Here is a 19,803-nt window from a genome sequence, read left to right on the forward strand (position 1 = left end):
CACCCCCACCCTGCATCGCACCCACCCTGCACCCTAACACTGTGTTTCACTGCACTGCACACTCCCGGCCCCGCACTTCTGCATTGCACTGCATCTCACTGCATTGCACTGCATTGCACTGCACCGTGTTACATCGCATTGCATTGCACCCACCCAGCACCCCCACCCTGCACCACGCCCTCCTGCTCCTGCGCCCCCACCCTGCGTTGCACCCCCCCTGCACCCCCCCGCTGCCCTGCCCCCCGCGTTGCACTGCCCCCACTGCACCCACCCCGCCCACCCCCCCACCGCGCGGTCCCCACCACCCCGACCCCGCCCTGCCATCGCCCCTTTAACACCTCCCCCCTCCCTCTCCCCAGCCCCTCCCTCCCGGCTCTTCTCCGCGCTCTCCTATTGGCCGGCGGTGACGTCAGCGGGCGGGACCAAGCCGCCACCGGGGGGGGGCCGGGGCGGGAGGTGGCGGCGGCGGCGGCGGCGGCGGCGGCTGCGGGGGGCGCCCAAGATGGCGGCGGCGGCGGCGGCTCCGGGCCCCGCGTTGGGGCCGCGCCGCTTCTCGCTGTTGGCGATCGTGGGCGGCGGCTGCCACCGGCCCGGGCTGCTGGCGGCCGCCCTGCAGCAGCTGGAGCGAGGTGAGCCCCGAGGGGGGGGGGAGCTCCCCCCGGTGCCGCGTGGTTGAGCCCCAGGCAGCGGGGGGGGGGGGGGGTCGGGATCCGGGATCTGCCCCCCCGGGATCTGCCCCTGGACCCCCGGGATCTCCAGGATCTGCCCCCGCGATTTGCCCCATCTCCTGCCCCAGGGTCCCCAAGGATCTGCCCCTGGACCCCCGGGATCTGCCCCCCGGGATCGACCCCGGGATCTGCCCCATCTCCTGCCCCGGGATCCCCAGGGATCTGCCTCTGGATCCCCAGGATCTGCCCTAGCTGATGCCCCAGGGGCCCAGGATCTGCCCCCCAGGATCCTCAGGATCTGCCCTGGGATCTGCCCCATCTCCTGCCCTGGATCCCCTTGATCTGCTCCCCCCAGATCTCCCGGATCTGCCCCATCTCCGGCCCTGGGATCTGCTCTATCTGATGCCCCAGGGACCCAGGATCTGCTCAGTGCCCTGGATCCCAGGATCTGCCCCCAGGATCCTCAGGATCTGCTCCATCTCCTTGCTCTGGATCCCCTCGATCCCCTCCCCCAGATCCTTAGGATCTGCCCTTCGGATCCCCAGCAGCTGCCCCCCCAAACCCCCCTGGGATTTGCCCCCCAGATCCCGGGATCTGCCCCAGGGGTTTGTCCCCACAGATCTCCAGGATCTGCCCCAGCTCCTGCCCTGGATCCCCCAAATCTGCCCCCCCAAATCCCCCATAATTCGCCTCCAGATCCCCTGGGATTTGCTTCCCAGATCCCCAGGATCTGCCCCACCTCCTCCCCCAGACATCTGCCCCCCCAGATCCCTGGGATCTGCCCCCCCCTTTTCCTCCCCCTCCCCCTTTAGGATCTGCCCCAGGCTTTGGGGAGCTGCAGCTCCCCCCCCTCCCCCCCATCACCCCCCATCCCTCCCCTCCTCCCCCCCTGGAACCAGGACCCCCCCCTCGTGCCCCCCAGGACCCAGCACCACACAGGGCCGTGGCCAAACCCCTGCCCCCCCCAGCACCCCAGGGGAACCCCCCCAAAACGGCCCCAACGGCCCCTTGTGCAACCCCGCCGGCCTTGCGCCATCACCCACGGGGGGTGGGGGCCCCAGGAACCCCCCCCCCCGGCACCGGGTTCCTGGGTAAGGGGTCCGACAGCCCCTGCTATGGGGAGCAGGCAGCACCCGGAGCCTCGTCACCGTTAATTAGCTTAATTAGTGCCTTTGAAGAGGTGCCGGGGAGGCGCCGCCGTAGCCCCAGGGGACGAGGTTTGGGTTGGCGGAGCCACGGCACCAAAACGGGGACCCCAAAACGGGGACCCCAAAATGGGGACCCCCACGCTGTCCCCATCCCCCGGGGCGTGCTCCTGGGGTCCGCACGGCAGCGGCGTCACCCCCCCAAAAAATTGAGGGGGGGGTAGAATTTGGGGAGGGGGCTGGGGGGAGCTGCTCTGCTCCGTGGTGTGCCACCGGTGTGGGTGCCCCCGGGGTCACGGTGAGGTGGGAAGGGGATGATGGGGGTGGGTTTGGGGGTGGGGGTGAGGAGCCCCCCAGGGCTGTGCGCTGAGGTGTGTCCCCCCCCCCCGGGCAGGGATCCGCTCCTGGGACATCGACCTGGCCTCCTGCAACCTGGACGAGCAGCTGAAGCTCTTCGTCTCCCGCCACTCCGCCACCTTCTCCAGCATCGTCAAAGGTAAAAAAAAAAAATTTGGGGGAGGGGGCACACCCAGAGGGGGGTGAAACCCCCCCCAGGCCCTGGCAGGCTCCGTTTGTGGGGTCCTGCTGAATTTGGGGGGCTCCCTGTGAGCCCGGAGCTGCTTTCTTGAACCCTTTTTTGTGCCGAGACCGCGCCAGCCGCCGCCGCTTCGTGCCCCCGGGGCTCCAGCCCCGTGATTCCCACGTGGAGAAGCCTTGGGAAGCCGCTTCCTCCGTGGCCACGGCGTCCCCTGACCCCCCCCTCGGGCTGGGGGGGGGCACCGGCGCTTTTCCTCCCTTTTCCACCCCCCTTTTCCTCCCCTCCCCGCGGCAGGAAGGACGTGGGAAGCGCGATCCTCCCGCTGCCTGCCCCTCATCCGCAGGGGAACGGGCAGGATCCGTCCCTGTCCCCATACTGGGAATTTCTCCAACCGTCCCCTCCACCCCAATACGGCTTCGGGGTGTCCCCTGGGGGGTGTCCTCAACCTGGGGGGGGTCTTGCTGGGATCCTCTTGGCGCTGGGCCGGGTGGCAGCCGTCCTCCCCGCAGGTCAGCGGACCCTGCACCACCGCGGCGACGTGCTGGAGACCCTGGTGCTGCTCAACCCCTCCGACAAGTCCCTGTGCGATGAGGTGAGCTTGTGGGGGGAGGCTTTGGGATGCTCATGGAGTTTTTTGGGGGTGGGGGTTTAAGGGCGTCCTGACGTCCCCCTCCCCGTCCCCAGCTGCGGAACCTCATCACGGACGTGTCTCAGCACAAGCTGCTGGTGTTCGCGGGGCCCTGCGTGGAGGAGACGGGCGAGCTGATGCTGCAAACCGGCTGCTTCTCCCTGCGGGATTTCATCCAAATCTTCACCGACAAGGAGGTGGGGGCCAGGGCTGGGCCGTTGGGGGGGTGGGCAGCGCGTTCCCGTGTCCCAGGGGGAGCCGGGCACGGGGATGGGGTGAGGGGGGAGCTGGGTGAGTGGTGGTGGCGCAGGGACATCTCTCTGTCTGTCTGCTGATGGGGGGGATTGGCTGTATGCTGACCCCCCCAGTACCGATTGGGGGTGTAAATCAGGGATCAATACCCTGTGGGCATCGGGATTGTAGATATTAGTGAGCCCTGGGAAGTGGGACAGGGCTGTGGGGTCCCCAAAACAGCCAGGAGCGAACACTGAGAATAGGACAAGGCTATAGGGTCCCCCAAAACAGCCAGCAGTGAGCACTGGGAGTGGGACAGGGGTATGGGGTCCCCAAAACAGCCAGGAGTGAGCTGGCTGGTACCCAAATCTGGTCCCCAGACCTGGACAGGGCTATGGGATCCCAAAAAAAACAGCCAGTAGTGAGCCCTGGGACTAGGACAAGGCTATGGGGTCCCCAAAAGCCCAGGGAAGGGGTGCCTGAGCTTGCAGAGGGAGGGGGCAGCCCTATTTTAAGGGACCCCGGGTGCCCTGCACCGGGCAGCACGAGCAGGGTCCCTCCTGAAGCTCCGTCTGTCCCCGTCCCCTGGCAGGTCGGGGAGATCCTGAGCTCCGCGGACCCCTCGGCCAAGGCCCGGCTGACCATCAGCTGCCCCGATTTCGGGGAGTGGAAGGATTCGGGCTTGGACCACCACAACCTCCAGGACTTCATCGAGCTGCGCTACAACCCGGGCTGCGTCCTGCCCGAAATGGAGGGGCTGGAGGAGTTCATGGAGTACCTCTCGGAGTCGCTGGAGCCCCAATCCCCCTTCGACCTCCTGGAGCCCCCACCATGGTGGGGTTCCTCAAGCTCTCCAAGCCCTGCTGCTATATCTTCCCGGGCGGGAGAGGGGACTCGGCGTTCTTCGCCGTCAACGGTTTCAACGTCTTGGTCAACGGGGGCTCCAACCCCAAATCGTCCTTTTGGAAGCTGGTCCGGCACCTGGACCGCATCGACTCCATCCTGGTGACCCACGCGGGCACCGACAGCCTGCCCGGCGTCAACAGCCTGCTGCAGAGGAAGCTGGCGGAGCTGGAGGAGGACCCGTCCTCGCAGGGCTCGCAGGGCAACGGCGACTGGGCCAAAAACCTCATCTCCCCCGAGCTGGGCGTCGTCTTCCTCAACGCCTCCGAGAAGCTGAAGGCCATCGAGGGCAACTCGCGGGTGCTGAAGAGCTGCGACGAGGCCGCCCTGACGCTGCACTACCTGGAGAAGTTGGGCATCCGCCCCAACCCCCTGGCCCGCGACGGTGGCCCCCGCGTGGAGCCCACCGTCCTCTTCCAGAAGATGGGAGTGGGCCGGCTGGATATGTACGTCCTCAACCCCGTGAAGGGCACCAAGGAGCTGGAGTTCCTCCTGCAGCAGTGGTCGGGTGATGGTTACCCCAAGGAGCAGGAGCTGCCCCTGCAGTGCCTCACCTCCGTCTGCGCCCTGCTCGTCTGGCACCCCGTCAGCCCCTCCGAGAAAATCATCCGCGTCCTCTTCCCCGGCTGCACGCCCCAGGCCCGTATCCTGGAGGGGTTGGAGAAGGTGAAGCACCTGGAGTTCCTCAAGCACCCCGTGGTCACCAAAAACGACCTGAAGGCGCCCTCGGCGCCCCAGCAGCCCGACAAGCAGCTGAAGCAGAGGAGGGCGGAGAGCAAGGAGAGCCTCAAATCGGCCTCCAAGCTCAGCCTGGTGGACGCCGGGGCGCCTACACCCAAGGAGAAAGCCCCGAAGGTGGAGAAGAAGGAGGTGAAGGCGGGGAGCAAGGAGAAGCCAAAAGCTCCCGGGGAGGTGACAAGAGCGGGGTCGGAGGAGGAGAAGCCCAAGGACGCCCGAGCCAAGCCGGACTCCTCGACGGAGAAGCTGAAAGCCGAGCCCAAGCCCAAGCTGAGCAAGGAGAAAGCGGCGCCCAAGAAGGAGCCCGCGGCCAAGAAGGAGGAGAAGAAGCCGCTGAAGAAGGAGGAGGGAGCCGAGGCCAAGAAGGAGGTGAAGGCGGTGAAGAAGGAGGTGAAGGCTGACACGCTGAGGAAGGACGGGAAGGAGAGCAAGGCCGAGCCCAAGGCTGCCTCCAAGCCCCCGGCACGCAAAACGCCGGTGCCGGAGGCGCGCAAACCCCTGGCCAAGGCCGGCAGCCTCAAGAAATCCACGCTCAAGAAGGAGCCGGAAAAACCCAAGGGCAAAACCGCCAAGGAGCCGGGGGCCAAGAAGGAGCTGGGGGCGTCGGAGGGCTCCAAGTCCTCCTCGCCCGAGGACATGCGGCCAGCGGGCGCCTCGCCGGGGGCCGAGGGGAGGAGGAGGAAGGAGGAGTCGCCGGATGAAGGCATCACCACGGCCGAGAGCGAGCTGGAGCCCTCGCCGCTGGAGAACGGGGGGGCCGGCGGGGGGCCGGATTTGGGCTGCCTGGAGAACGGCGTGGAGGACCCCGAGAGCCCCCAGCGCTCGCGCTACCCCGAAGGCAGCCCCTTTAGGGCCGTCGGCCCCCCCTCGCCTTTGGCCAAGACCCCCAAGAGCGAGCGCAGCGTCAACTTCGACCTGACGCCCACGGGCTGCTCAACCACGGCCCCGAGGGCGCCGAGGATCCCTGCGGCAGCTCCGAGGAGAAAACCCTGGAGATGATGTCCCCGGCCAGCTCGGGGCCGGCCAGCGCCGGGCACACTCCCTTCCACCAGTCCCCGGTGGAGGAAAGCGGGGAGGGTCCGGGCGCCCCCAAGCACCCCAACACCCCCTGGGTGCCAAGCGGGGGCCGAGCCTCGCACGACAGCTCGGGGTCGTCGCAGGAGAAGCAGGCGGGGTGCCTGTCCCTCAGCCCCTTCAAGGACGACGTCCCCGACGTCTCGCCCACCATCACCACCCCCTCGCTGCCGGCCGAGGTGGGCTCCCCGCACTCCACCGAGGTGGATGAATCGCTCTCGGTTTCCTTCGAGCAGGTCCTGCCCCCCGTCAGCGAATCCCCCCAAGAGGGGGGATTATCCGGCGGCACTCCGGAGCCCGAACCCGCTGCCACCACCAAGGGGGGGCTGTCCCTGCCCCTGCGGCCGTGCCACCACCAGCAGCACCCGCCGCGGCACGGCCGCCGCTCCGACTCGCCCCACGACGTCGACCTGTGCCTGGTGTCGCCCTGCGAGTTCGAGCACCCCAAATCCAGCCCCCGGGACTTGTCGGACAGCGACCCCTCGCAGGAGCTGGCTCAGCCCCCGACGCGTCGCCGCGGCCGGGCCCCCCTCCGGCGGGCGAGACGCCCCCCACCTCCGTCAGCGAGTCGCTGCCCACCCTCTCCGACTCCGACGTCCCCCCGGCCACCGAGGACTGCCCTCCATCCTGGCCGACGGGCTGGAGTCGGACGAGGACTCGGAGCAGCACCCCGCGGCCCCCCCAGGCCTCGAGACCCCTCTGCCGGCCCCCATGAAGGACCCCTGCCCCATCCCCGCCCAGCCCGGCATCTGCATGGTGGACCCCGAGGCGCTGCCCAAGAAGGAGCCCCCCCCGGCAAGGCCAAGCGCACCCCGTCCCGCGTGGGCTCGGCGCCCGCCGGCCCCAAAACCGAGACCCCCAAGCCCACCGGCCCCACCCCCAAGGGCAGAGCCCCCCCCGCCAGCTCGGGCCGCGACGCCGGGGACAAAACCAAGCTGCCCCCCGGGGACAAGAAGGGGCCCCCCCGGCGGCACCGCAATGCCACGGGGCGCTGGATCCAAACCGCTGTCAGGAGCCGGCCGCGCGTCTCCGGCAGGTACGGGGGGGCTGGGAGGGGGGCGAAATTTTAGGGTTGGGGGTTTCTGGGGGCTACCCCTCGAGCTGTTTCTTCTTTATCCCCGCAGGCTCGCGTGCTGTGCCCCCCCCGGGCCCCCCGGTCTACGTGGACCTGGCGTACCTGCCCGGCTCGTGGAGCGCCCGCACGGTGGACGAGGAATTTTTCCGGCGCGTGCGCTCGCTCTGCTACGTGGTGAGCGGCGACGACCACCTGAAGGAGGGGGTCCTGCGGCCCATCCTGGACGCCCTGCTGGCCGGCAAGCACCAGTGGGGCACCGACACCCAGGTGAGACCCCCCCCCACCCCCCCGGGTCCTCACGGTGGTGCCCCCAAGCCCTGCGCGGTGGTACCCGGCCCCTCCTGGCTCGTTTGTCCGTTCGCCCGTGATGGCGCGGTGCTGGGGGTCCCAGCATGGTCTTGGGGGGTCGTGGCACAGCCCTGGGGGGTCCTGGTATGGTTCTGGGGGTCCCTGGGGTGGTGCTGAGGGGCTCCATTGTGGTCCTGGGGGTCTTGGCATGGTGCTGGGGGGTCCCAGTGAGGTGCTGGGGGGTCCTGGCATGCTGCTTGGGGGTCCCATTGTGGTCTGTGGGGGTCCCATTGTCGTCCTGGGGGGTCTTGGCATGGACCTGGGCAGGTCCCATTGTGGTGCTGGGGGGTCCTGGTGAGGTGCTGGGGGTCCTGGAACACTGCTTGGGGGGTCCCATTGTGGTGCTGGGGGGTCCTCATGAGGTGCTGGGGGGTCCCAGAACTCTGCCTGGGGGGGTCCCATATGGGGGTCCTGACAGGTACCGGGGGGGGGGTCCCATCATCATCATGTCGGGGGTGGGGGGGGGCGATGTACCGGCATGACACTGATCCCATCGACTCGCTGGTGATGCAGGCGTACCAGGAGCAGGAAGAGGAGCAGCAGGAGCTGGGCATCTGGCCAGTGCTGGGCAGCAACAGCCCGATTGGCCATGGCGGCGAGACCTTCCCCGCCTGCAAGGTGGAGTTCTGAGCCGGAGGGAGCCGGGGGGGGGGGCCGGGGGGGGCCTCACTAGCCCCCCATCCCATCCCATCCCCCCCAAAATCCCCATCCCCATCCCCATCCTCCTCCTTCTCCTCTCCTCCCACCCAGCATCCGCTGTCATCTGAGAGGGAGGGGAGGGAGTAGGAAAGGGGGGGGCACCAGAGAGATCCCAGCCTGGCAGGATCTCAGGGAGCCCCAGCACCACAACCCCCCCCTCCTCCTCCTCCTCCTCCTCCTCCTCCTCTCCCACCAAGCGCATCCGCTGTGGTTCAGAGGGAGGGAGTTCAAAGGGGAGGAGACAAGGAAGGATGCTGGCCCAGCCTGGCAGGGGACCCGGGGGGCCCAGCCCCCGTGTGCTCACCCTCACGCACACCTCGCTCTGCCACCCACCACGGCCCCCCAGGGACCAGTTTGGGGAGGGAGGAGGTGACACTGCCAGCCGTGGGGGGGGGGTGATGCTGCCCCAGCAGGCACCAAGGATTCAAACAGGGTGCATTTCTCCTGTGTCCCCACCTCGTGGCCAGCTGTCCCCCTCCCACGGTAATTTCCCCCCTTGGGGTCCCTCCGCCCTGAGGGGAAAGTCAGCCCCTCCTGGTGGCCCAGCCCCCACACACACTGGGCCCCCCCCCAAAAAAAAAATCTGATGAAGATGTCCCCATAAAACCCTAATCTGCCCCCCCCCCCAGGAACTGGAAGGAAACAGACAAATTCACGTGCAATTTTTAGGGACTTTGGGGTTTGTTTTGGGGGTGGGGAGAAAGAAATACAAATGGGAGAGTGGGACTGTGCCTCCCCCTCCCCAAGTTCCACGGGGGGGGTGGGCCCTGCCTCTCAGCCCCCGCCGGCAAGCCCTGCTGGACTATAGGAGGCTCCTCAATAGCTCTTTCTGCAAGCTTTAAAAAGGGAAAAGAAAAAAAAAATGTGAGAAAGGAAAAAAAAATAAAGGAGAAAAAAAAAGAAAAAGAGAAAAAAAAGAAATCAAAAAAAAAAAAGAAACTTAAAAAAAAAAAAAAGAAAACCTAAAAAAAAAAAGAAAAACACCCACGCCGTGGGGGTGTGTTTCTGCAGGGTACCCCCCCCGGGTTTTTTTTCTCTCAGAATGTGGGTGGGGTGGGGGGGCCCTTTAGGATACTTGGGGTGGATTCTTGGGCCCGGGGGGGTCCCGCCCCCCATCCTGTTTTTGGTGGATTTATTGGAAGCATTTGAGAGATTCACCCTCAGGCCTGGTCTGGGGGGGGGATTTGGGGTGGGGGGGTAAGGGGTTGGGGGGGGATTGGGGGGATGTAGGGGGGGGTGGGAGGGGGGCTGCAGATTGGGGGGGCTGTGGGGGTTGGGGGGCATTGGGTTGGGGGGGCTATGGGTTGGGGGTGGGGGCACTGGATCTGGGGGAGCTACAGTTTGGAGGGGCTATGGGATTGGGGGGATTTGGGGTGGGGGTGGGGGCTCTGTTTGGGGGGGGTCGGGTGGGATAGGGGGCTGGGGTTTGGGGGTAGGGGGCTGTGATTAGGGGGCTGGGTTTGGGGGGGGGCTAAGGGATGGGATGGGGGCTGCAAAATGGGATGGGGGTTGCGGGTGGGGGGGGGCTGCGAAATGGGGGGGGCTGCAGGTTTTGGGGGGGGCTCTAGGATGGGGTTGGGGGGCTGTGGGGGGGGCTGGGGGCTGCAAACGGGATGGGGGTAGCAGGAGGGGGGAAGCTGGGGGCCGCATGGTGGGGGTGGCTTCGGGTGGGGGGGGGCTGCGGGGGGGGGGCAGGGCTGGATGCGGCGTTGCCATGGAAACCGCGCCCGGCACCGCCGCCCCCAGCCCACGATGGGGGGGGGGGGGGAGCTCAGATGGGAGGGGGGGGGCGATGGGGGTGGGAGGGGAGACCCCGCCAATGAGATGGGGGGGGGGGGGCTGGGCTGGGTGCTTTGGGGGGGGGGGTCCCCCAGTCCCTGGGGGGGGGTCTTTGGTGCCTGGGGGTGATGCTGCCCCCCCCAAACCCTCCCCATTCAACCCCCCCCCCCCCCCAAAAAAAAAAATTGCCCCCCCCCAGCCCTGACCCCCCCCCCGTGACCCCCCCCGCAGCTGTGCCCGGTGTCAGCCGGTGCCGGGCGTGAGCTGGGGCGGGGGGGGGGGGCGCCGGGTGGCGCGGGAGGGGGTGGGCCCGGAGGAGGTCAAGGCTGGGGGGGCAAATTTTTTTTTTGGGGGGGGGGGGCACCCAGAGGGGCTGGGTGAATGGGGGGAGGGAGCACAGGTGGGAGCAGGGGCGGGGGGGGGGCTGGGGGGCAATGGGAGGCGGGGGGGGGCACGGGAGGTTGGGGGGGGCCGGGGGGGAGAGCAGCATCGGGCTGCCGCGTCCCGTTGGGGGGGGGGGGGCTCCGCGCCCTCCCCGCCGCGCCGCGTCCCTTTAAATATCGGGAATCTGGGCCCCGCCCCCTTCGCGGAGCCGCGGAGGGTTCGGCCAATCAGAAGCGGCGGCCGCCGGCTGCGGTAACCGCTGCTCCAGGCAGCCGATCAGGATGCAGGGCGTCGGCGGGGAGGGGGCATGGCCTCGCCCCCTCCGCCCCCTCCCCTTTCGGCGCGGTCCCGGCCCCGGCGCAAGGAGCGGCCCCGGAGCGGGGCGGGGGCGGCCGCGGCCCCCCGCAGGTCAGTGCCCCCCCCCCCTAAATTTATAGCGACTCCCCCTCCGCTATCGCAACCCCCCTTATCGCGACATCCCCCTCGTTCTCACCGCCCCCCGTCCCCGCCCCTCCCCCGTCGCCGCCCCTCATCGCAGCCCCCATGGTGATTTTACCCCCCAATTTACGCCCCCAATTACCACCTCCCCCCATTTACGCCCCCCCCAATTTTCGCAGCCCCCCCCCGCAGGTGCCGCCTTTTATTCTTATTCCCTTTAATTATAATAAATTAATTTTTTTCCCGGGGGGGGGCGCGTCCCCTTGTGCCCCCTTGCCCCCCTCCCCCGTGCCCCCCTTTGCCCCCGCCCCCATTCACCCCCCCCCCATCACTCAACCCCCCCACCCCCCTAGAGGTCCTCCTGCCCCCCCCCAAAAAAAAAAATTAAAAAATTCCCCCCCCCCTTTGAGCCCCCCCCCCCGTGGCACAGGTACCAGGGGGGGCCCCGGCGCCGTGCCCCCCACGCCGCCGGTTTCCTGTTTGCGCTCCGAGCCTGGGGCGGGCTGGAGGGGACTGAGGTGCTGCCCCCCACATCCCGAGACCCCTGGGGTCCTTCCCACCTTGGGGGGCACCTCTTGGAGGAGGGGTGGGTTTTTGGGGGGGCTCTGCGGTTTTTTTTTGGGGGGGGGCTGTGCCTTTTTTGGGGGGTGGGTTTGTTTAAAGGAGGGGGTGGTATTTTTGAGGGGGTATTTGGGGGGGGTTGTTGCTGGGGGGGTATTCTTGGTGGGGGGGGGGGTGTTTTAGGGGGGGGTCGGGGTGGCGGGGCGCTCGCAGCAGCCCCCGCTCTCATTTATTTATGGGGCTGCCGGAGTCCGGTGTCAGCCCCAGCAGTGCCCCCCCCCAGGATCCCATGGCCACAGCACCCATGGGAACAAATTATGGGGGGGGCACGTGGGACCCCCCCCCGAACCCCCAGCCTCCGTCCCCCCAGGGTGCTGGGTGCCGCACTACCCTCGCCTCCAAATCTGACTGCTTCCACCAACACTCTGGTAAGCCCTGACCCCCCAATTCAGTCTCCCCCCGCTCTTCTGCCCCTGCTCTTTCCCCACCACCTACCCAGTGACCTGCCCCGCACCCGTGGGTTCCCCCACCCATCCGCAATGCCGGCCCCGGAGGAAGCCGCCGGTGCCGCGCTGTTCCTCGTCCGCCCCCCTCGTTGCCGCCGTCCATCAATTTCCCCGCGGGGGGGGGGGGTCGCCCACCGTGCTGGGGGGGGGGGCACTTCCCACACCACCCCCCAGTGCTAATTTGAGAGCCTGCCAGCAAATCCCACCCAGCGCTCGCCCACCCGCGGCACAGCTCCTTGACCCCCCCCCCACTCAAACTGGGGGTGCTTTTTTTTTTTTTTTTTTTGGGGGGGGGTGCATATTTTTTTTTGGGGGGTGGGGGTGCGTTTTTATTTTTTTTTGCCCCCCCCAGGGCGAAAAGAACCACGGCTTCGACGTGCTCTACCACAACATGAAGCACGCGCAGATCGCCACCAAGGAGCTGGCCGACTTCGTGCGCGAGAGGTGCCGGAGAGGGGGGGGGGGACACACACCCAGGACCCCAACAAACTGCTTGGGGGGGGTCCCAAGGTGCCCCCCCCTCCAAAAAAAAATTAATAACCCCCCCCCGTAGGGCTGCCATCGAGGAGAACTACGCCAAGGCCATGGTGAAGCTGTCGAAGATGGCCACCAACGGCACGCAGCTGGGGTGAGCGCGCGCACCGGGCGGAGAAGGGCTTTTTTTTTTGGGGTGGGGGGGCCCTATTGAACCCCTATTTTTTTATTTTTTTTTTGGCCCCCCCCCCAGGACATTCGCGCCGCTCTGGGAGGTGTTCCGCATCTCCTCGGACAAGCTGGCCCTGTGCCACCTGGAGCTGATGAAGAAGCTCCACGACCTCATCAAGGAGATCGCGCGCTACGGAGAGGAGCAGGGCCGGGTGCACAAGAAGGTGCCAAACCCCCCCCCCCCCCCCCAAAAAAAAAAAAACAACCCCCCCATGAAACCCTAGGGGTTATTTTATTTAATTTTTGGCCCCCCCCAAGTCAAAAGAGGAGGCTGCGGGCACGCTGGAGGCCGTGCAGCTCCTGCACGGGGTGGCCCAGCTGCTGCCCAAATCCAAGGAGAGCTACCACAGCAAGTGCCAGGAGTACGAGCGGCTGCGCAAGGAGGGCACCAGCCAGAAGGAGCTGGACAAGGTGACGCCCCCCCACCCCCCAAAAAAAATTAAAAAATTAATTAAAAAACTCATCTCCTGTGCCCCCCCCCTCGCTGACACCCCCCCGTTTCGCCCCCAGGCGGAGCTGAAGTCGAGGAAGGCGGGCGAGGCGCTGCGGCGTGCCGTGGACAAGTACAACGCCGCCCGCGCCGACTTCGAGCAGAGGATGCTGGATTCGGCCATGGTGCGGCCCCCCCACACCCCCCAGGGGGGTCCCGTCCTCGGGGACGTGTCCTCGGGGGGGTCCCGTCCTCGGGGGACGTGTCCCTGGGGATGTGTCCCCCACCCCGGGGTCACCCAGCCCTGGGGACGCGCCGGTCCCCAGCCGTGCGCCCAAGCGGCCGGGCGCGCATCCATCGGGGTGGTGGCACTTGGGGAGGTGGCACCCCGGTTGAGGGCACCTGTTTGGGGACACGCCAGCTCCTTGGGGACTTTCCAACCCCCCCCCAGGGACACGCCAGGTGTCCTTGGGGACATCTTGGGGACATCGTTGCCCCCTTTTCCCCGCAGCGCTTCCAGGAGGTGGAGGAAGCCCACCTGCGCCACATGAAGGGTCTCATCGGCTCCTACTCGCACTCGGTGGAGGACACCCACGTCCAGATCGGGCAGGTGAGGCCCCCAGCCCCTTGTGGTGTCCCCCCCCCTCTATTTTGTCACCCAATGTCCCCCCCCCTGCCCCGTGCCACCGCCGCTCGTCCCCAGGTGCACGAGGAGTTCAAGCAGAACGTGGAGAACATCGGCACCGAGATGCTGCTGCGGAGGTTCGCCGAGAGCAAGGGCACGGGGAGAGAGCGACCAGGTGAGCTCGTGGCAGCAACCCGGGGGGGTCCCCACCTCCTATGACAGTGCTGAGCCCCCCCCCTCGCTCACGGCCCCCCCCCGGTGCTGTTGTGACCCCCCCTTTTTGCTCGCAGGGGTGCTGGATTTCGACGAGTACCGGCTGGCTCCAGCGCAGGAAGGCAAGTACGTCTGCCCCCTGCTCAGCCCCACGCCGGGGGGGTGGTTGGTGTGGGGAGGGGGTGGGGGGTGGTGAGGGGAGGGGTCCCCGGGGGGGGGCTGCTCACTGCTCTGTGCCCCCCCAGGGCCCAAAAGGAGCCGCAGCAAAGCCTTCCGCATCCCTGGGCTGAGCCGCAAGGAGAGGGAGCGTGATGCTGGGTGAGACGTCCCCGTCCCGTCCCGTCCCCTTTATCCCATCCTATAGCATCCCATCCTGTCCCATCCCATATCCCATCTTGTCCCATCCCATATCCCGTCTCGTCCCATCTCCTCCGTCCCAATCCCCTGTATCCCATCCCATCCCATCCTATCCCATATCATCCCATCCCATCTCACCCCTTCCATCCCATCCCATTCCCTATATCTTGTCCCATCCCATCCCCTGTACCTGATATCATCCCCTGCATCCCATCCCATATAATCCCATCCCATCCCCTGTATCCCGTATCATCCCCTCTGTCCCATCCCATTCCATCCCATATAATCCCGTCCTGTCCCATCCCATCCCATCCTATCCTGTCTCATCCTGTATCATCCCATCCTGTCCCCCATATCCCATATCATCCTATCCCGTCCCCTCCCATCCCATCCTCTCCATCCTGTCCCGTTCTACCTCCTGTATCCCATATAATCCCATCCCATCCCCTGTATCCCATATAATCCCATGCCATCCCCGTCCCCTCCATCCTGTCCCATTCCACCCCCTGTTTCCCATATAATCCCATCCCATATAATCCCATCCCATCCCATCCTCTCCATCCTGTCCCATTCCACCCCCTATATCCCATATAACCCCATCCCCTGTATCCCATATAACCCCATCCCATATAATCCCATCCCACCCCCCCAATCCCCCTTTGGGGTCTAACTCTGCCACCATCTCCCCAGGGAGTCCCCAGACGCCGACGCGGTGAGTGGCCCGAGGAGCAGCGCCCGCTCCTTCCCCCACCCGTGCCATACTGGGAGGACTGGGAGGACTGGGAAGCGACCCCCCCCCCCTGAACCCCCCCATACCCCACAGGCCTGCCCGGAGGTGGACGAGGACGGATTCAGCGTGCGCCCCGACCTTCCCCACGATATCCTTGTGCCGTGTGCGCTGCGGGGTTTTTGGGGTGGGATTTAGGATTTTTGGGGTGCCCGAGCTGGGGGTTGTTGCCTTGACTGCTGGGGGGGGGCTCAAGCGAGGCTCAGGAGAACCACGGCTGCTCCTCCAGCGACTCGGACTACGACGAGGACGAACCCCGCAAATTTTACGTCCACATCAAACCCGTGCAGCCCCGGGGGGCCGGCGGCGGCGGCGCCGAGGAGGCCACCGTGGAGCAGCTCAAAGCCACCGTGGGCAACCTCATCCTGCCCCCCGGCATCGGGGTGAGGCTTATGGGGTTTGGGGGGGGACACGGTGGAGGGGAAGGGGGGTTACAGCAGGATTAACCCCCCCACCCCGTGTCTTGCAGGGCACCGTCAGGCGGCAGTCATCCCGTAAGTGTCCCCCCCCCGGGGTTGTGGGGTCCGGGTGGGCTCCGTGTCCCCCGTCCCCGTGTCCCCTAACGCTGCCCGTCCCCGTCCCCAGGGCACGTGGCGGCCCCGAACTCTGCTGCTGACCCCGAGGGGACGCTGGTGGCAGGTGAGGCCGTGCCGGGGGGGTTGGGGGTTGTGGGGGGGGCACACAGAAATGGGGGGGTAGCTCCGGGTCCCCAAATGCGCCCCCTCTCCATGCAGGTGACAGCACAGGGAGGGGGCGCCCGGTGGCACAGATGACCAGGTATGGGGTTGGGGGGGCACTGGGGGGGAGGCTGGGGGGTCCCTGAGCCCCCCCCTCCAGGTCCTGAGCCCCCCCCTTGTGCCCCCCCCCAGCAAAGCCCTGCCGGATTCGGTGCCCCCCGCCGCGCTCTTTGGGCCCCCCCTGGAGTCAGCCTTCGAGGCGGAGGATTTCCCGGGTGAGGTTTTGGGGTATGGGGGGGTCCCAAAATTGTGGGATCTGTGTGTGTTGTGTGTGTGTCCCCCCCCCACAACGCCCTGACACGGGGGTCTTCCCGCAGCCCCCCGCGCCTACGTCCTGACTTCCTCCTCGTCGCCCTTCTCCTCTTCCTCCCCGGAGAACGTGGAGGACTCGGGCTTGGACTCCCCCTCGCACCCCGCTCCCGTCCCCTCCCCGGACTCGAGGCCGTGGACTCCCCAAAGCCCCCCCCAACCCAAGCGGGGGGCTCAACCGGACCCCCCCGCCCCGCCGCGACCCCGCAGCCCCGGGGGGCGCCTGCCCGAACTGCCCGGCTTCGCCGTCTTCAGCGGCCCCGGGGCCGAGGGGCTCTGGGGGGAGGACGGCGGGGGGGGGGTCACGGCACCCCGGGGACGACCCCGTGGCACGGCCCCCCCCCAGCCCCCTTCTCCCGACCCTTTCGGGGAGCCCCCGCCCTGGCTGCGACCCCGCAGCCCCCCCGGGGATCGGCCCCCCCAGCCCCGACCTTCCTCCAACTCGGCCTCCTCCTCCTCCTCCTCCCCGGCCCCCCCCAGCGGGGGGGAGTCCTCCAGCCCCTCCCCGTGGAGCTGCCAGGGGTCGGGGACGGGGGGGCCCGAGGGGGACACGCCGGGGGCCCCCCCGCTGCAGCCTGAGCCAGGTGAGTGAGGGGCTCCAAGGGAGCTTCACCCTTAGCTGTGCCCCCCCAAAATTATCCTGGTCTCTGCCCCCCCCAAATCATCCTTAATTATGTCCCCAAATTATCCTGATCTCTGCCCCCCCAAAAAAAAAGATCCTGATCTCTGCCCCCCCAATTATCCTGATCTCTGACCCCCCCAAATCACCCTTAGCTCCATCCCCAAATCATCCTTGGTTCCATCCCCAAATTATCCTAAACTCTGCCCCCCCAAATTATCCCAATCTCTGCCCCCCCCCCCAGTCACCCTTAGCTCTGCCCCCCCCAACTCATCCCCGAGAGCTGGGGCTGAGCCCTCCCAAACTCCCTTCACTGCTGCTCCCCCCCATGACCCCCCCCCCATGGCTGCCTCTACCCCCCCCTCACCCCCTTTGTGCCCCCCAGACCCCCGCCCCGCCGCCGCCGCCCCCCGCGAGGTGCCGCTGGTGGCCCCCCCCCGGCGTTCCCGGACGAAGCGGCCGGCGGCCGGCCCGGCTGCGGGCAGCAACACCGACCTGGTGCGTGGGGAACTGGGGGGGAAAGCAGGGTTCGGGGGGGGGGGCAGGACCTTCCTGACCCCCCCATGGCCCCCCCCTGACCCCCCCTGTGCCCGCAGTCGCGCTCGCTCAGCCCCTCGCCCTCGTGGAGCTCTGGCCCCTCGCACTCGGCGCCCGCCAGCCTGGGCGAGCGCGGCTTCTTCGCCGTCTGCCAGCCGGCGCTCGGTGGGTCCGGGGGGGTCCCTATTGAAAAAGGGAAGGGGAAAGGGACCCCCCCCCGGGTGCTGATGATGGGGTCTGCCCCCCCCCCAGGGATATCGCGGGGCCCCAGCCCCGTGGTGCTGGGCTCGCAGGACGCGCTCCCCGTGGCCACCGCCTTCACCGAGTACGTGCACGCCTACTTCAAGGGGCGCGATGCCGACAGGTACGGGGGCACCAGGATGGGACCCCCCCCCTCCACCTCACCCCCCCTTTCCTCCCTATTTTTTCCCCGGGGTCAGCGCCCCCCACCTCCCCGTGCCGCTGTGGCCAACCTCTGCTCCCCTCCTGCCCCCCCCCCGGCAGCTGCCTGGTGAAGGTGACGGGCGAGCTCACCATGTCCTTCCCCGCCGGCATCGTCCGCGTCTTCAGCGGGGGCATGGCCCCCCCCGTGCTCAGCTTCCGCCTGCTCAACACCGGCGCCATCGAGCAGTTCCTGCCCAACGCCGAGCTGCTCTACAGGTGTGGGGACGCGGGGACGCGGTGGCACCGTGGCACCGGGATGGGGATGGATTTTGGGGGAGGGCGGGCGCACGGGGTGCGGTGCTGGGGAGGGGGTGCTGGGGTGCTCGGGGCGCTGGGGGCGCAGCAGGCAGCCTGGAGGGGGGTGAATGTGGTGATCCGGAGCTGGTTTTGGGGTACGGGGGGGGTGCCTGGTTCATCGGGAGGTCCTGGGTACCCCCAATAACTGGGGGGCGCAGCAGCGGGGCGCTGGTGTTTGGGCACGTGGGGTGCCGCGCGCCACGGGGGCGCTGGGTTTTTGGGGTGGCCACATCCCCGGGGCGGGGAGGCGGTGGCGTCCCCATACTTCTGGCTGCCGAAACCCCCGTCCCCGCAGCGACCCCTCGCAGAGCGACCCCAGCACCAAGGACTTCTGGCTGAACATGGCCGCGCTCACGGGGCACCTGCAGAAGCAGGCGGAGCAGAGCCCGGCCGCGTCCTACTACAACGTGGCCCTGCTCAAGTACCAGGTCAGCCCAACGGGGGGCAAACCGGGCGATCCAGCACCCCGACGGCTGGGTCCCGCCACCCTTCCTGACCCCCCCTCGACCCCTGTTTTGTCCCAAATAGTTCTCGAGGCTGGGTCCCAGCTCGGCACCGCTGCGGCTGTGCGTGCGCTGGGACTGCTCGCCGGGCGCCACGCGGGTCAGCGTGGATTACGGCTACAACGCCGGCGCCCTCGCCCTGCCCGTGCCCCTCGCCAACGTCCACGTCCTGCTGCCCCTGGACGAGCCCGTCACCAACGTGCGGCTGCAGCCGGCTGCCAGCTGGTAAGGGGTTTGGGGGGGGGGACACAGGGAACCCCCCTGCTAACCACAGGGTGGGGAGGACGCTGGGGTTGGGATGTGGGTGGGGGTGGTGGGGGCTGTGGGGACGTGGTGGGGATGGAGCGGGGTGGTCGGGGACTCGGGGCCGTGTCCCGGCAGGAACCTGGAGGAGAAGAGGCTGCTCTGGAAGCTGCTGGACGTCCCCGGTGCGCCGGGGCAGGGAGGTGAGGCTGCGCCCCCCCTGCTTACGGGGTCTGGATCCAGCCCCTTGCTGGGCTGCCCCAATCTCGTCCCCCCCTTTGTGGGCATGGGGTCAGGTCCCCCACCTCCTGCTCTGTCCCCCCCCCAGGCAGCGGCCGGCTCTCGGCCAGCTGGGAGCCCCTGTGCGGGCCCAGTAAGCCCAGTCCCGTGGCGGCCCAGTTCAGCAGCGAGGGCAGCACGCTGTCGGGCGTCGAGGTGGAGCTGGCGAGCGCCGGTTACCGCATGTCGCTGGTCAAGAAGAGGTTTGCTACGGGTACGGCCGCCCGGACCCCATAAGCACGGGTTCCTTGCCTTGTCTTGCATGTAGGGGGGGTCCCTTCCCCGCCCCATAGGGTGCACGGGGTCCCTTCCCTGTCCCCTATAGCCCCGAGGTGCATGGGGTCATTTCCTCATCCCCTATAGTCCTGGGGTGCACGGGGTCCCTTCCTTGTACCCTATTGTCCTAGGGTGCACGGGATCCCTTCCCTGTTCCCTACAGGGTCCCTTCCCTGTCCCCAACAGCCCCAAGGTGCATGGGGTCTCTTCCCCATCCCCTACAGCCCCGGGGTGCACGGGGTCCCTTCCCCAGGGTGCCCAAAGTCCCCTCCCTGCCCCCCTGAGCTCCGTCCCCCCCCCCCCTTCTCAGGCAGGTGCCCCCTGGTGGGTTCGTGCCCCCCCCATCCTTGCATCCTCCCCCCTCACTGCCTCTCCCTGCAGGGATCTACCTGGCGGGGTCCTGAGCTGCCTCCCACTGGAGCCTCCGAGCCCCCCCCCCCAGGGGCTCCCCCCTTGGTTGTGTGAACTCAAAACACTGGATGGAGGCTGGCGGGGAGGGGGTGCCCCCCTCTTCTTCCTCCTCTTCCTCCTCTTCTTCCTCCTCCCCCCCCCCCATGGCTGTACCCGCGTCGTCTCCTGCTGCCCGGCGGATGGACCCTGCCGCCCCCCCCCCCCGTGCTGTGAAGGGAGCAGGAGCTGCTCTTTTATTAAACACTTTATTTTCTAATCCCTGGCTCTTACCTGTGCCACGCCACGGCATCGCCCATCCCCGGAGCCCCCGGGC

General features: G+C 67.7%; 2 protein-coding genes across 3 annotated transcripts; both read left to right on the top strand.

Moving 5' to 3' along the window:
• The first annotated feature begins 431 nt into the window (after positions 1 to 431).
• MAP1S (microtubule associated protein 1S) lies at positions 432 to 7,483 on the top strand. Its single transcript, XM_072029148.1, is given in 10 exon segments — positions 432 to 629; positions 2,208 to 2,309; positions 2,861 to 2,943; positions 3,036 to 3,176; positions 3,806 to 4,040; positions 4,043 to 5,850; positions 5,853 to 6,410; positions 6,413 to 6,523; positions 6,592 to 6,964; positions 7,053 to 7,483. Coding segments are annotated over 10 exon segments (3,954 nt in total). The 5' UTR covers positions 432 to 502; the 3' UTR covers positions 7,469 to 7,483.
• A 4,522-nt stretch (positions 7,484 to 12,005) lies between these two features.
• On the top strand, positions 12,006 to 19,746 carry FCHO1 (FCH and mu domain containing endocytic adaptor 1). 2 transcript variants are annotated; one of them, XM_072029226.1, is made up of 26 exons: positions 12,006 to 12,162; positions 12,272 to 12,346; positions 12,446 to 12,587; positions 12,682 to 12,834; positions 12,934 to 13,038; positions 13,365 to 13,463; positions 13,557 to 13,653; positions 13,769 to 13,813; positions 13,937 to 14,009; positions 14,739 to 14,760; positions 14,872 to 14,926; positions 15,031 to 15,218; positions 15,305 to 15,329; positions 15,421 to 15,474; positions 15,570 to 15,612; positions 15,705 to 15,787; positions 15,890 to 16,465; positions 16,886 to 16,998; positions 17,097 to 17,202; positions 17,290 to 17,401; positions 17,542 to 17,697; positions 18,074 to 18,206; positions 18,307 to 18,506; positions 18,663 to 18,727; positions 18,853 to 19,017; positions 19,461 to 19,746. In XM_072029226.1, exons 1-26 carry the CDS (start codon positions 12,110 to 12,112, stop codon positions 19,481 to 19,483), a joined length of 2,961 nt encoding a protein of 986 aa, XP_071885327.1. In that variant the 5' UTR covers positions 12,006 to 12,109; the 3' UTR covers positions 19,484 to 19,746. The 2 variants fall into 2 exon arrangements, with proteins under 2 accessions (XP_071885327.1, XP_071885328.1); XM_072029227.1 differs by lacking the exons at positions 16,886 to 16,998; positions 17,097 to 17,202.
• Positions 19,747 to 19,803: the final 57 nt, after the last annotated feature.

The sequence above is a fragment of the Anas platyrhynchos genome, chromosome 29 (assembly GCF_047663525.1).
Source record: "Anas platyrhynchos isolate ZD024472 breed Pekin duck chromosome 29, IASCAAS_PekinDuck_T2T, whole genome shotgun sequence".
NCBI lineage: Eukaryota > Metazoa > Chordata > Aves > Anseriformes > Anatidae > Anas > Anas platyrhynchos.

Excerpts from the sequence above, each read along its gene's own strand:
- FCHO1 (XM_072029226.1), top strand. The coding sequence starts at position 12,110 with ATGAAGCACGCGCAGATCGCCACCAAGGAGCTGGCCGACTTCGTGCGC. Across the intron at positions 15,330-15,420 it reads CGTCAGGCGGCAGTCATCCC|GGCACGTGGCGGCCCCGAAC; the intron begins GTAAGTGTCCCC and ends CCCCGTCCCCAG. Across the intron at positions 18,507-18,662 it reads CTGCAGCCGGCTGCCAGCTG|GAACCTGGAGGAGAAGAGGC; the intron begins GTAAGGGGTTTG and ends GTGTCCCGGCAG.